At 39.6% G+C, this 16,006-nt stretch overlaps 1 protein-coding gene and 1 non-coding gene across 2 annotated transcripts in view; one reads left to right on the top strand and one right to left on the bottom strand.

Annotated features, from left to right (window-relative positions):
• Positions 1–16,006, bottom strand: part of kiaa1549la (KIAA1549-like a) — a 69,515-nt gene that overhangs the window by 41,980 nt on the left and 11,529 nt on the right. Inside the window, 1 exon segment of the mRNA XM_046850094.1 lies at positions 2,628–2,951. Within this exon segment, the coding sequence (XP_046706050.1) occupies positions 2,628–2,951 (324 nt within the window).
• On the top strand, positions 3,540–3,611 carry trnae-cuc. Its single transcript has one exon. It is a non-coding gene; the product is annotated as a tRNA-Glu (tRNA).

Raw genomic sequence — 16,006 nt, 5'->3', positions numbered from 1 at the left:
GATGTTAAGTGCTGTTTATTTAAAGTTCCCTCTCAGGAACTCGAGGGAACGCCTCAATTGGGGGGCAACTTCACGCAAACCAGGAAGCTACAAAATGGGAGCACGATGGGAGCGACATTAGCTTCTTCTGTTCAGGTAAGTGCTTTGTGTGTGTTTATCTGTGCAGCCATAAGCTTACAATGCAAGCAGAATTCCGACTGCATGTTCCCCAAGCTCCCATTCCCTGGGGAAAGCACTCGCTTTGTCGGTTCCTGGCAGAGATATTAAGAGCCCGGGTGGATCTGTTTGCAACTCGGGAGACTTTGCACTGTCCCCTCTCCTTCTCTCTCTCTCACCCAGCCCCATTGGGGCTGGACGCCATGGTGTAGACGTGGCTGAGGCTTCGTCTGTATGCCTTTCCCCCTATCTCACTGCTCCCGGGAGTTCTGGAGAGAATACTCCAGGAAGGATCTCGCCTCCTCCTGGCACCTTGATGGCTGGACAGACTGTTGTTTATAGATCTGCTGTTTCTCCTCGAGGGACCTCTTCGGGAAATTCCTCCGAGGAGGTATCTCACAGGCAGGGGAAACCCTGGTTCACCCCTGCTCAGAGTTATGGAAGCTGTGGCTGGCCCCTGTGGGGATTTAGTTCCTAGCAGCTGGTCTCTCTACTGAGGTAGTAGAGACCATTCTCCATTTCAAAGATCCCTCCACGAGGAGGTTGTTTGCAGCTAAATGGCATCTGTTCGCCACGTGGTGTGAGCACCACCAGTTAACTGTCCGGTTGGTTTAGTTCTGGAGTCTGCAGTTTGCCACAGAATTGGCTCCATCAACCCTGAAGGTTTACGTGTCTGCTACCTTATTGCTAGCGGGGCAGTCGCTGGGGAAACAACCCCTCGTGACACGTTTCCTACGCGGCACTCGGAGGCTGAGGCCCCGAACACAACCCAGAGTGCCTGTGTGGGACTTGGCCGTGTTAGGGGCTCTATCTGAGCCTCCCCTTTGAGCCCTTGGCCAAGGTGGCCCTTAGGTAACCCTACACCCTGCTGACCTTTGTCAGGTTCTATGACCTTGACATCAGAGCCACTCCCAGCTCCTCTGTCCTGCATGCAGGTTGTGCTCAGGCACACTAGACAGGGACTGGTCAGTATGGCATGATTGGACACTCGTTCCCAAAGCGTTTTTGACGCAGCTCGAGTTCCCTGAGGGAGGTAACCCTGTGTAACCCTAGTTCCCTGAGGGAACAAAGGCTGCGACAACGGGCCATACTCCCTGCATCCCTGCAGCACTTACCTTCTCCTTTTTCAGAAGCTAATGTTGCTCCCATCGCGCTCCCATTTTGTAGCGTCCTGGTTTGCGCAATGTCACCCACCAATGACGTCACGACTGCCTATTGGCCAGATTTTATACATAATTCAGAGTGTGAACAACGCGAGGCGTTCCCAAAGCGTTTTCGTCGCAGCTATCATTCCCTCAGGGAACTAGGGTTATCCAGTATCCATTTTAAAAGCTATTGTTTAATTAATTGGTTATCGGCAAGTAAGATCCAACCTAGCTTTCAGTATCGGTAACTTCCACTATCGTTCAACCTCTAAACGTTTTTATAGCAAGATGCCATTTTCTCTTCAACTTTACAAAAACGTTGTTCACAGAAAATAAAAGTATACCACAGAACACAGAAAAGTATAATTTATGGAAGGAGTCTCCAGAGTCTCCAGTGACTACACAATTAAATGTGACATAAAAATTACTGCAGGGAAGAGTACTACATTGTAACATGATATTAACATGAATTATTCTGGGACTAAAAGGAAGCCTAGTAAATAATAAAGGTTTAGAACTTCTATAAGTCATAATAGTAACAAACTTTTTTTAGATGTTCAACAACATTACATTTAATCATAAACAGGAAGATGTCTGTTCTGTGACTTTTTTGATAAATGAAAATATCTTTAAAAAAACAATTCGGATATTGAGACATAATCAGTTTTAGTAAGGCTGCATCACACCACCCTGTTGTTTATTCTTTTTCAATCCCAGATTGGCCCTGGTTGTTATATCTTTCACTTAGGGACTACATTTTTTTTTCTTCTCAATATAGCAATGATGGGAAAGCAAAAATAATAATTTGGAAGAAATTTTTAAAGTCACAAACAGGGAATTTAAAATATCTTATAATTACAAGAACCAAGTCAATTTGCAGTTTAAATTTTTTTAATGATTTGTTATTAGCATTTGGCACAAAAACTAAAGTTCCTCTTTAAATCTTGAGCAAGAATCATTGTTTGAAGATATGTTCTTGATGGTCATTGTGACAACTCCTTGATTGTGACTTTGAAGGTCATTGACTAAGGAATAGTCTATGAGTGTCATTACCACTCATACGAGATGACAAAGGAGGATGAGTCATGACAGATCAAATCATAGCTAACACATAACGATGATGATGAGGCTGATCACCATACAAGGATTTTCAAGCATGATGATGATCATGACGATGGACACGACTGGGACAAAAGCACACACCACAACATCAAGTCAGAAGAAGGACTTCTGCAAACAAAACCATTTTGATCACGGTTAACCGCAAACACATGACAGCACTGGCAAACACACTATTACATCATGCCCATGCTTTAGGTTGCGTACCAGGGTTAGTGCTTAGCACGCTCTTGGTTGGAGTTTGTGGAGGTTTAGGTGGTGGATCCTCCTGGATTTTGTGGTTGGTGAGATTGTAAGTGTGAGGGTGGGCCGGATATTGCACCAGCGAGTCTGAGTTTGCCCTCACTGTCAGCACAGAGGAGAACACAGCCTGCTCTCTGGTGCTTGATGCTGCCTCTGCTGGTGGAGCCTGGGACTGAAGGAGAGAATCTACATCTACTTCTAGCGGAGAGACAGACGAGGAAACATTTGAAGACCCAGTGGGGATTGCTGAAGTAGCAGGATGATTTGATGTTTCAATTTGGCCATCACCTGGAGAAACAGAAACCCCAGTTACTCAATAATAATAAGGATTTTCAGATTGCGTTTTATGACTTAAAAAGTTGTTCTAGAATTCAGAAAATAAAAACATTTCAAAACTTGCAAACGAAAAATTATGAAATGTTATCAATTATTAAAATTAATAATTCCATGTAAAATCGATCAGAATTATTATAGATGCTGTCATTTAATATAAGAATAGAAAACTGTGGAGTTGGATGCAAGTGCAGATTAAGAACGTTTTTATTAAATAAACTGGCATAATCATAAACAGAAAACAGGCAAAGACAAACAAGGCGAACCAAGTACCTGAGTGTGAAAACCAAAAAAGCGAGATTAAAAACTGGGAAATTCGAAACATGGAACAAAGACTTGGTATTAGAAGTAAACTGAGCGTAACACTTCACGATCACACACAGCGGTATATAATCACAAATTAATTACATATTTAACCCAAGCAATGTTTGGATGCAATAACATTAAATTCTCCCTTCACTCAAATTAGGAAACTCAAACCTGGTCCCAAAAGCCCAAAAGCAAAGCTCCATTTAAATATGGTACTGTATATAGAGCTGAGGGTCCCTGGTGGTCTAGTGGTTAGGATGTGGCGCTCTCACCGCTGTGGCCCGGGTTCGATCCCCGGTCAGGGAACCAACCCCAGCCATTAGGGTTGCACAAGCCTTAGATAAATTGGAACGCTGACAGCACCCTAGTCCACCTCGCCAACATCAGGACCTCACTTTACTACCACTCTTGTGCCTGAATGATCACAAATCTCCACAAAACACCCCAAAATCTAGAGGAACATCTTCTCAAAAGAATAAAGGTTATTATAACAGCAAATGGGGACTAAATGTGGGGAGAAACATGCCTTGAAGCAAAGATACATGGCTGACATGTAAAAACCTGAAAACACAAAAAACACAGATGTAAACATAGAAAACCGGGAATGTGCTGCGAGCCGGTGCTACCAGTATAATCGTGTTGTGAGTGGTATAATGCAGCCGAATAGTATACAGACAACAAATAATTTTTTTCTGCTAATTAAGTTACACAATTAAAAGTATTTTTTTTTCCTTTTAACCTTAGGGTTTAGGTTTTTCTTTTACCCACCAACCTGCCTCTTTTGGGCCCTTAAACAAGACCCTTAACCCTCCGTGCTCTAGGGGTGCTGTATCGTGGATGACCCTGAGTGTTCCTAGGCAGAGTTGAAAAAATCAAAACAAAAAAAGAAAAGGAATTCACAGTCATGTGAATGTGGGTTTGTTTTTTGGGTTGTAGAGGAAGACAACCATGCAGTTATAATATATAGGTACAGAGAATGTGTCATCTCACCCGCAATTACACACCTATTGCCCTGAAACGGTGCCTTCATGTCATCCTGTATTAAAAAACCCTCAGCTTCACTGTGGCTGAGAGACATAGACTTATGAAGATAATATTCTAGTGAACCTTTGACTATAGAGAAGTGGTGATTAATGTCAGCAAGTCACTGCAGCCCAGGACTGTGTCAATGTTATGCTCCTCAATATAGGAATCAAATAATACCAATGAAGGCCTATTAATCACCGCATTAATCATCTCTGAATGACTCTCCAGCACCGAGGTGACAAAACCAGCAAATGGTGTGATTTTTCTCTTCCCTGAAATGAAATGAGAATAAAATGAATAATTCACCGTGGTTACCGGGAGCCTTGGTTTAACAAGACGCTAGCGTTAAAGGTCTTCAGCGAGAGTGTGGGGGCGTGAAAGTATGTGTCGGTATGTTATCAGAGGTCGTGCTGAAAGCCTCTTCTCCAACCGATCGCCACCTGCTCTGACAGTTCGAGCATATGGGGTTTCCTGAGAAACCGGGGACAGCAAGAGAAAGGCAGGGGTCGTGCGGTGATGTGACGCTGAAACAGAGAAGAAAAGCATGCATGTATGCGCTCCGGTTCAGGAAAACGTCACTGCCACTGCCTTAGACACTGCATTACCACAACAACGAGGACGTTTTAGTATGCTGACCCCAGCACGGAGAAGATTTATAAAGCCTTTAACGGCTCCTGGAGCAGTCATCGGTTTCAAATGAGGCACCGATCTGAGCCAATCAAACGCTACTGCCAGGCACAGCAGAGCAATCCCATTGGCTGACTTGTTTCCACACATCAAAGAGCATCCAGATCTCCGGCATGATATATAAATAATCAAGGGCACTACGTAATTCTTTCATTTACTTCTAATGATCTCATCAAGAATTTGGGAAATGGGTGCTCGTCTTATACCCACGTAACTAAGAATCAGGCAAGAGGCAAGCCCTGAAGGTTTAACAAGATAGGGACAGGTGGTAATGGGGGATGATGGGTAATGGGCCAAAACCAGTAAATTCCATGAAATAGCCGTGCATGGCATCACACCATTCCAACAGGATGTCTATTCATAGGACCCAATCTGCTTTTAACTGCGTCTTCATGGGGCACTGACAGCAGTCCACCTGTCCTTCATCAGAGACAAGCCACTCGAGATGCTTTCATCAAAATGGAAAACGAAAGATTGGAGTCTCTCTCAGCTTTAATCAGATATGGAAAATTCCAATTAGAATCCTGAAATCGTCCAAACCGCGACGTACCATCACTACTTAAATCACAACCGAAGAAGATTACAGCCTGCACGTTCAGATTAAAAATCCTGACTCACAGCCGTTCACACTTCAAATGGACTCTCATCAAGATCTCCAAATGAAATATGAATGTCATTTTAATTCACTGTGAAGAAAGAAAAAAAAACAAGATCGAATGCAGCATGCTGTAGCTCCGTGCAACTTGGATCGAGCCGACAGCTGCTGAGCGGTGAAAGTAGAAGCTGAGTTAAATTTAGTTTTGAAAAATCACAATATTAGCTTTAACAAGTTGAAGCACAAGGTGTAGGCTGGCCAGACTCAGGATGAATCCCTGATGATCCCTGATGATGACCAACGCCACTGCACCTTCAATAGTCTCGCTGTTAGTCACCACAGACAAATCTTTATACTATTTTAACAGTTACATAAGAGACGGTGTTTCTCTGACACTCGCTCTTCAGGGTTTAACACACTTCTAACACAATATTGTTTGCCAGGCTGCATTTGAATAAAAATCTACGAACAAATAATGGACTGTTCGGGCTTAAGGTATTACATAAGGTGCTCTTCAGCACAAAAGTCCTATCTGACAAGCAGGGTTTGTGTTTACCACAATAATTTCCTCTTCACCTTTGAGCATCTAAATTAAAAATTTAATTTAAAGTTTGTTTAAATCCAACAGATAAATGAATTGTAAATAATTCCATTATTCAGAAAGTTTTACTGGGTATAAAAAAAAAAGAAAAACGAACCTACATGTATTGACCTGTTTATTGACCTCAACCTGTTTATTAAAGCCTGTCCTGGTGACGTCTTGATTCTGATTGGTCAAAAAAATATGTATTTATTTTACATAATAGCAGTTTTGGCAATTTGGTCAAGTTGAATTCAATTCACAGGTTTATATTAATACAGTACTTTACCATTTCCATAGTTACAGGTAATTTGCATGCATTTTTTTTTTTTTCAAACAAAGAAAATTGTGTCCCCATCAAAGTTTTTACAGAGGGACACTTTGTGGGGTCTCCCGTATCAACACTTTGGAACAATCAGGGCTGAAACTATAACCAAAAATCTTTGATTTGTTTTCTTGGTGTCGAAAATGTATGGTCCTGAACTACAATTCCAATCCGCAACTGCACCGTCACATGAGATGTCACGTGTCTAATTATTCACACCTGTCATCCTGATTAACACTTGGATATAGTCTCATCTTTCAAAGCACCTTTTGTCTCATGTTGGTTCCCTGTGGTTATGGCTGTGATTCTGGTGCTATGGTTCAGGTTATGTCATCTGCACTGACATCTGTTCTTCTCGTTATTACATTACAACAAGCTGCATCGAGAGACAACCGATTGCAATTATAAGCAGATAAATATTTTGATATCATTGTTAATTGAAAAATAATTCATTCATCGGTAAAGTGCTGTGGTATAAAATAATTAAACAGAACAGTTTGTGCAGTTTTAGGAAAACAATAAACTTAACAATGTTTCTGTTCCACACCATCTGTTGATTTTCTTAATCCAACATGCCATATCATGCTTTATTCCTTACTTCAGACAAAGATGTATCCAATTCTCACAGTTATATAAGAGGTCTATAGTCTGGGAGGTTGCATTTGAATGTGAACACCAACTGTATGAATGTACTTGAGATTAGTCTGCAAACAACACAAGTATTTTGTAGACACACTTATCCAGAGTGACTCACATTTATCTCATTTATACAACCGCCCAGGTAGGGCTCAAGGGCTCAGCTTGGTAGGGCTGGGATTTGAGCTCACAACCTTCTGAGCCAATGTCTTACCTCTGGGTCACTTCGTATACAAGTAAGAACAGACAGGATAGTAATTTTAAGAAAATACTGTAAAAGTTTAGAGTTTTCTCAAGTGATTTCTCCCTGATTTCCTCGCATGCCGTTAGGTAACGCTAAATTGCCCCTAGGCGTGAATGAGTGTGTGAATGTGTGTGTGTGCATGGTGCTGTTCAATGGACCAGGGTGTATTCCCACCTCGCGCTCTGTGTTCCAACTATTTATAAGTGTGAAGAACCCTCTGGAGCAACGACCAAACATTAAATCTTCCAGACTGCTTTGAATGATCTAATCCTTGAGGAAGCTTTTCTCTCTTCTAAAAGTAGCTATAAGAAGAAGCTATCGGCCATTAATGCGACCAACACCTGAAATGCATGAAGGTGAAAATGATGATGATTTAGATCAGGGAGACCAGAAATGAATGCCGACCCTGGAGGGTTTTTTTTTTGTTGTTTTTTCTGTTTCACAATAAATCATTTTTGTTTATCTGTAATATATCGTTAATTTATTCGATGTGCACGAAACGTAACGCCAGCTCGGATCTCAACCTTCAAAACAAACGAGTACACGAAGACGATTCATATCAAAAACCGAGCTCAGAGCCTTCAGCATGTCCCACACACCGAGTCCACAAACCGCCCCATGAGCATTTTTAGATAATGCACAGGAAAAACAAGGAGGGAGCAAGAGACCATGTCTCAGTAGGATTCTGCGGTGACAGCACCGGTAGCAGATTGAGGAGCTCAGCGATTATAAAGCGTAGGCCTGAAGCTTTGATCGCTATCTGCGTTTCCAGCCTCTGTTCACTGTGTCAAGTCCTGACGACGCCTAAATCCTCTCAATCCACTATTCCTGCCTGATATAACCATCATGTTTTTGTTGCAACCTCTCGTGTCATTAACAGGCAATAACATGTCGGTTAGCTCATTGACGTGATTCCTGCAACGCTGACAAGCAACGTGGCGAGTGGGGAAAAAAACAAGCTGCGTTTAAATATATGCTAATCTAGAAGACTGGATTCAGGACAATCCTCAAAACAGCCTCAAGGCGCAGGCTGTCTGATTCCCCAGCAGATATCCTCGACCAAAATAAAACCTAACTAAGCCTAGTATGGTAAAGAAAATGGAAAGCGAACAGCAAAGTATGGTTTCATCCTATTTAAATATTAAAAAACAGTTTGTTTCATGTTCTCAATAGATTTCTAACTCTATCAAAGCCTTAGACTAAGAGTCTAAGAGAGAGTCATCAGCCCTGCATTTAAGGATGTATTTGTTTGACATCGTTTAAGCTAAAAATATTTGATCTTATATCTGAAATATGCACAAAATAATGTTATAGAAAAATGATATAAAGTGGCATGATGATTATTTTCCCAAAACAGTAAATCCTAACGTGTTTAATCCCACATACACAAATCAACGTCAACGATTATTTGTATTAATGAATCAAATACATACTTTTTAGTCCATATTTCTCCATATTTACTGCTAACAAGTTCATTTTTGGTCTCACATACATTACAGCAGCAGCTATTTCTTCATTAGTGTTCACGTCTTGAAAATAATCATGTTTGTCATGTTACAGAGAACTCAGATAAAGTAATTTAGAGACCACTAAGCCACTACTGCTCTATAAGGCATGCAGCCCAGGATAAAAAAAGTGCTGACACTGGAGACTCCTTCCATAAAGCGTCCTGAAAGCTCCACCATATAAACAATTATACATTTTTTCACTTCTTTAAATAACATCAGATTTTATTAGAGGATAATCTGCTATACAACTCTCTATGAATGACCTGTTGCTATAGAAACAAAAACCTTAAGGTTAATAAAGTTACTGAACAACGCAAGAACTTTGAGGATGGATTAAGACTGCAGTTAATATAACAGTCTACCACGATGGCTCAGGATTACAGGTTGCATTTACGTGTCTATCACTGCACAATTTAACAGTGATTAGCTGTAATGAATAGACATTTGGTGTCACCCAGATGAGGATGAGTTCCCTTTTGATTCTGGTTCCTCTTAAGGTTTCTTCCTCATGCCATCTCAGGGAGTTTTCCCTTTGCCACAGTCACCACTGGCTCGCTCATTAGGGACAAACATACAATTTACTTACAAGGAACAAACGTATAAATTTTTTATAATGGTTATCTCTGTAAAGCTGCTTTGAGACAATGTTTATATCTGAAGACACTATGCAAATAGTGTTTTGCAAATTTTTGCAAAAATGTATTGAATTGAATATTAAATTGAAACAACAATTAGCGCATTAATATCAACAGTGAAAAGAGATTTAAATACACAGAGACCACAGGGTCCACATTTCTTATTAAAACATGAGAAAATTCAGTGAGTCATCACTGTCTTGTGTGAAAGGAGATTTATGGCATCATTCTGGGGAATCTGGTTTGGGATATAATATACAATATATAAATCTTGAGAATAAATACCTTCTTTGTGGTTTTGTGAGGATTCTGGTTATCTATTGGTTTTTTAGGTGAGCCATGTGCTTTTGTCTATGTTACTGTCCTAGAAGACGCATAGAATTGTGTTCTCCTAATGTGTTCTCCTGTTCTCTATTACAGTAAAGCTTTGATTAGATGTCACTTTACACACCCACGTTTCTGACTCTTGTCCTGTCTAAAGACCTATTCCACATTCATGTCCTTAGGTCAATTATTTCCTAGTTTTTATTATTTCATTTATGGTTCCCTGGTGGTCTAGTGGTTAGGATGCGGCGCTCCCACTGCTGCGGCCTGGGTTCAATCCCCGGTCAGGGAACCCAAGCCCTTATAAATGGGGAGGGTTGCGTTAGGAAGAGCATCCAGCATAAAAACATGTGCCAAATCAAACATGCGGATGATCCGCTGTGGCGACCCCTAACGGAAGAAGCCGAAAAAAAGTTTTTTATTTAATTTATATTATGTAATTATTTCTTGTAACAATCGTTGGTGACGATTCTCAGATTGCCTCCAATAAATAATCATTTTGCAAGATATAAAAATACTGCAACATGCTTTATTTTGACAGTGCATTCGGACAAAAAAAACAAACCAAACATCCTTCTATATCTTTGTCAAATGTAAAGACACTTTTAGAGCAACATTTCTACGTCTGAATCTTCACCATATGTGATCCCATTTTTATTTAAAAGGCGACAAGGTTCGGAAAAACCTTCACACATAGACACACACACACACACACACACACACACACACACACACACACACACACACACACAAAAGCATCATTCGGTCCAACACAAGAACATTTGTGATGCCACATTTTGTCTGTGTGAAGAGAGCACTGCATTCTGCCTATAATTACATGCTGTCTCTTTTCTTGCCGTGTTTGGCGAAACGATGCTATGAAATATTGAAGAGACTGCAAAACACGCCTGGATAAACAAGCCTGCCTGCCTTAGCCTCCCCAACACATATCAGATGCTATGCTGATTGGACAAGCATGGTCATGTGATTTGCTGGCAGGCCTCTCAATAGGTCATGCAGTGCCAGTTGAGTCTGGATGCAGAGCGCAGCATGAGTATGACGGACTACGGCAAATCATCAGCACCAAGCAAGGAACGCTTAAGGGAAACAAGCACACACACCTACACACACACACACACACACACACAGCACCATAACTCAAGCCAGCGAACCACATTGAATAAAACACGGTGCTTCGAGACTACAAATCGCCATACAGCGTATGCAATGCTTCAGTGGGTGTGAGCATCCCTGTGTGATGCTGCTGACGCGACGATTTATTGTCTTATTGGGTATAACTGATGACGGCAGGCTAGCAGACGCCTGATAAGACCTCAGTGTGCTAACGCAGCAGAACGGACCACTGCGACATTTCATGCTCCGAGCTCCATCAATCCTATTTAAAGCACCTGTTTCCCTTCAGTTAACGCCCACCATGAATTGGCGCTCAACCTCTGAAATAAAGGCTATAAATAATTGATGCACAGATTTTTCGTCCAAACGTTACAGATAATCCTGAACCAAATAAGATAATAAGACGCAACATCTGTGTATTTTATTTCATATATTTTTTTGCTTTAATCCGAACCTCTGATGGCTTTTAATCAGAAACATTGTTAATGATATTTTCCACTGGGAGCAGCGAAAAATTCTCCATTTATATTTTTTGTGCATACAATTTACACATTAAAGAGAAAAACAGTCGCTTTGTTATACCGAGAGGGCATTTATTTATTTTGTGAGTGAGCCGTCTCTCTGCAAATCAATGCTGCAGCTTTTCTAACTGATTACATTCATCCTAGGATAAAACATATTTACCCTTCTGGAACACAGTCTCAGTAGGATCGGATTGAACCTGTGGATGGTGTAAAATGAGTCTACTCTACACCATCCACAGGTTCAATCCGATCCTATTGACATTGTAGTCTCAAAATCTCAACCTCAATTCTCAAGAGAATTGTCGAAACTAGCTTTCCAGCACCAGCATCAATACACAAAACTGTGGGAAGATCTTCTGGCAGCATCATGTTCATCTTTCCAGTACACTTTCCATGAATATGTTCTGGCATCTTATTCACTCACATGGTGTTGCTTTTACGCTTTTACCTTAAATTCGATACCTGGCTAACCCAATTATTGTATTGTGATTGTAAATTGATTAAATAAAGACTATTTTTTAAATAGTGAAATAGTTTGTAGTAACAAAGGATATATTGGATAATAATAAGATTTATTATTATAATTATAATATATATATATATATATATATATATATATATATATATATATATATATATATATATATATATATATATATATATACACTATATTTCCAAAAGTATTGGGTCACCTGACCTTTCCTGCTATATGTGGTTCCTAATGAACACCTTTAGGATGAGTATGAACGCTGACTGCACCCCAGGTCTCCTCACCTACATCAGTACCTGACACCCCTGTGGCTGATGAACACAAATATTCATAAACACTCTACAAAATCTAGGAGAACATCTTTCCAGAATAGTGGAGGAAATTAAAAGAGCAAATTGGGACTAAATGTGAAATGCGATGCTCAAGAAATACACACAAAACTTATGACCAGGTGACCCAATACTTTTGGCAATACAGCGTATATAATTATAGTAATAGTAATAATAATTATAATAATAATCATCTTCTCCTTTCGGCTTCTCTCATTAGGGGTAGCCACAGTGGATCATCCGTCTCCATACCCCCCTGTCCTCTACATCTGCCTCTTTCAACCCAACTACCTGCATGTCTTCCCTCACCACATCCATGAACCGCCTCCTTGGTCTTCCTCTTTTCCTCCTTCCTGGTGGCTCCATCCTCAGCATTCTCCTACCGATATACCCCATGTCTCTCCTCTGCACATGTCCAAACCGTCTCAATCTCGCCTCACCTTGTCTCCAAAACGTCCTACATGCTCTGTCCCTCTAATAAACTAATTTCTAATCCTTTCCATCGTCGTCACTCCCAATGAACATCTCAACATCTTCAGCTCTGCTACCTCCAGCTCCACCTCCTGTCTTTTACTCAATGCCACTGTCTCTAATCTATACAACATCTCAGGTCTCACTATCATATAAACATTTATAACAATAGCACAATTCGAATCAACTAAAACATTTTCATATTTTGAAATCACATATAGTTTTAGCTGGATTTTTATTTTCTTCATTCACCTAAAAGGTGCATTTAGATTATTTTGAGAAGAAGATTTTTTTCAAGAAGTTTTAGATCTGGATCATACAGATTTTTCCCCAATACTAATGCTATTTAATATTGTTTTTTAAAGCCTTTTTAAATCTAAATCTATTAATATGTGGAACATTTCCAGTTTCGACAAATCAATTTAAATCTGTTACACTAACTACAGGATGTGATTTAAAATTAATTGAGAAAGTATTCAGACCCCCTTCACTCTATTTAATTTTATATTGTGGCTTGATTCTACAATCATTCAAATAGATTTTTTTCTCATTAATCTACACTCAGTACCCTCAGTACACAGCAGCTTGGTTTATGCTCTGCTACGCACTGTCGGCTGTAAGGCCTTCTACAGAGGGATGTGTGCCTTTCCAAATCATGCCCATTGAATAAACATTTCCACAGATAGACTCCAGTCACGGTGTATAAACATCTCGGGAACAAACAAGAGAAACGGGAGGCACCTGAGCTCATTTTCAAGTGTTGTTGCAAAGGAACTGAACACTAATGTACAAGTCAAGTTTTTCTATAGCGGTTTTCACAACGAACATTGTCTCAAAGCAGCTTTACAGAATTTGAGTTAAGGTGAGCGATGTGTGTTTATCCCTGATGAGCAGCAGTGGTGAGATATTTAGATATTAGATATTATGAGAAAGAAACCTTGAGAGGAACCAGATTCAAAAAGGAAACCCATCCTCATTTGGGTGACATCAAGAGTGTGATTATAAATCTTTAAACAATACAGAACACTGAAAAGTGAGAACTTACATGAGTACTGGAGTGTGTGATTATAAGTAATGTTCTTTCTACAGTCTTTTACAGTCATTTGAGGTTATAAAACTAGGGACTACTGATCAACTCATAAAATTGCTCAATATTTGAGATCATTACAGATCCAACACCAGCTTCTCCATGTCAGAACCTTCAAACACTCAAAGAAGTTCAATGTACAAACTCTTCATAAAGTGGAATCCAAATGGTTCGGGATATTTGCGGGGTCGGCATCTACTTTTTTAAAAGTCCATAATCTTCATGAGGTGGAACACGACTGGAGCTGTGATGTGACATATACATTTACTTATTTTAAAAAATACAGACATTATTATGGAATTCGGATTTCAGGAAGGATGTTAGGAATGTTATATCTCTAATAATTGTTTATCAGCAAAATGATCATTACATCGGACAGATCAAATTTCACCAAATACATCCGTGAGGGAAAGAAAGAGCTTTGCTTAGACACATTCCAAGCAGAAAAACATCTGATGCACTTGACACAAAGAATTGCAGAGGCAGCACAGGTGCCCGCAGGAGCATTAAATGTGAATGAGAACTCACACCTTCCTCCAGCGCTCTTTCTCCATCCAACCCCCCCTCTCTTTGTCTCGATCTCTTGTAGACCTGCTCGTATCTCTGAGCTAAGCTGACCTCGTGCAGAAAGAGCTCAGCAACTGAAGCTTTTTCAATTGAGGTTTTGTGCAGGTAATAGAGTATTACAGGGGCTGCGCTGATCGGTGTCACATTCGGTCACTAAATACGTGAAAACGATGTTTTCTGGTGGCCCGAAAAATTGTGGCCTGACTCTTTTCCATCATGCTGATAAATCATGGTCCTGGCAGGAGTAAGAAGGAGGAGGCGGAAGAAAAAAAAGAAGCTGGCCAAGCTCATAAATGGAGCATAATATGATCTGTTTTATTCATTGCGATTTAATGAATGCTGCTGAGCGAGCGGCTCAAGGTGTGAAAGTTCACAGAGAAGCAGCTGAGAACTTCCATGTTTTTTTCCAGAGATGTTATGAGGAACAGGGAACAAATCGAAGTGGAAAAACGATGTGACAAAGACACGAACGCAAACAGCTAAGCCTAGCTAATTTTTAGGCGACAGAAAGTGGTTATTGTGGAGTTTCCTTCAACAGATGGAACTACAATCCATTTTTTTTCAAATAATTACAAAGCTATTTTCTGAAATGAGGACACACACACCAACACACTTTATAATAGTAATTTTTTCCAAAAACATCATCCCTACTGTAGATACTGCAAGATTTACCGGTATTTTTTAGCAACCCTGATAGAAAGCGGATGACAAAATGTTAATATTTTATGCAGAATCATATGATCCATGTTTTTTGATTTTGGAGTAATTTGGAGCAATTTGTTGAAACCGATTTGGATCTGGAAGATGCATGTTCATCTCTCCAGTATATTTCCAAAGACCTGTAGCATCATAGCCATGAATCTGCTTATTAATTATCGCCTTCATTTTGATGCCTGTGTAACCAAACGATCGTAAACTGGTTATGAATAATCTTTTTATTTTTTTATAGGACAGTACAAACACAATTCTTGATTATGTGTCCATCAGGAAATGTCTAATTGTCTGATAGAACCTTTCAAATTGTACAATTTCATGCAGTTTTTTTAAATTAGTCACATTTTTGGAATAAAAAAAATATAATTAATAAATAAATAATAATTTTTGTAGATGTTTAATCAATAAGTATAGTTAAATGTACAATTTCGCATTTTTACAAATTTACAACATTTTTATTTTGCTTCCTGTTCAACAGTAAATAGATAAAGAATTTTTTTTAGACTTTATATAAACGTATGATTAATGAATGATTAACAAAAAAGTTTTGGTTACATTTTGTACAGATTCACTATTTTCTTTCTCCTTTTATGAGTCAAATAATACATTTACTTCTCCAGCCATATTGAATTCTTGAAGTTGGAGGCACACAATGGATGTCTTTGGATGCAGGAGCATGACATTTTCATCTTCTCAGAAGAGTGGAGGTTATTATTACAGCTAAATGGGACTAAATGTGGAATGTGAATTTTATTTAAAAAAAAAAAGCACATAATAATCTTATGGTGAGGTGTCCAGAAACCTCCATATAGTGTATATCATAAT

The sequence above is a fragment of the Silurus meridionalis genome, chromosome 5 (assembly GCF_014805685.1).
Source record: "Silurus meridionalis isolate SWU-2019-XX chromosome 5, ASM1480568v1, whole genome shotgun sequence".
In the NCBI taxonomy this organism is placed as follows: domain Eukaryota; kingdom Metazoa; phylum Chordata; class Actinopteri; order Siluriformes; family Siluridae; genus Silurus; species Silurus meridionalis.
Note: the sequence above shows the minus strand (reverse complement) of the source record. Positions and strands in the feature narration are given on the sequence as shown.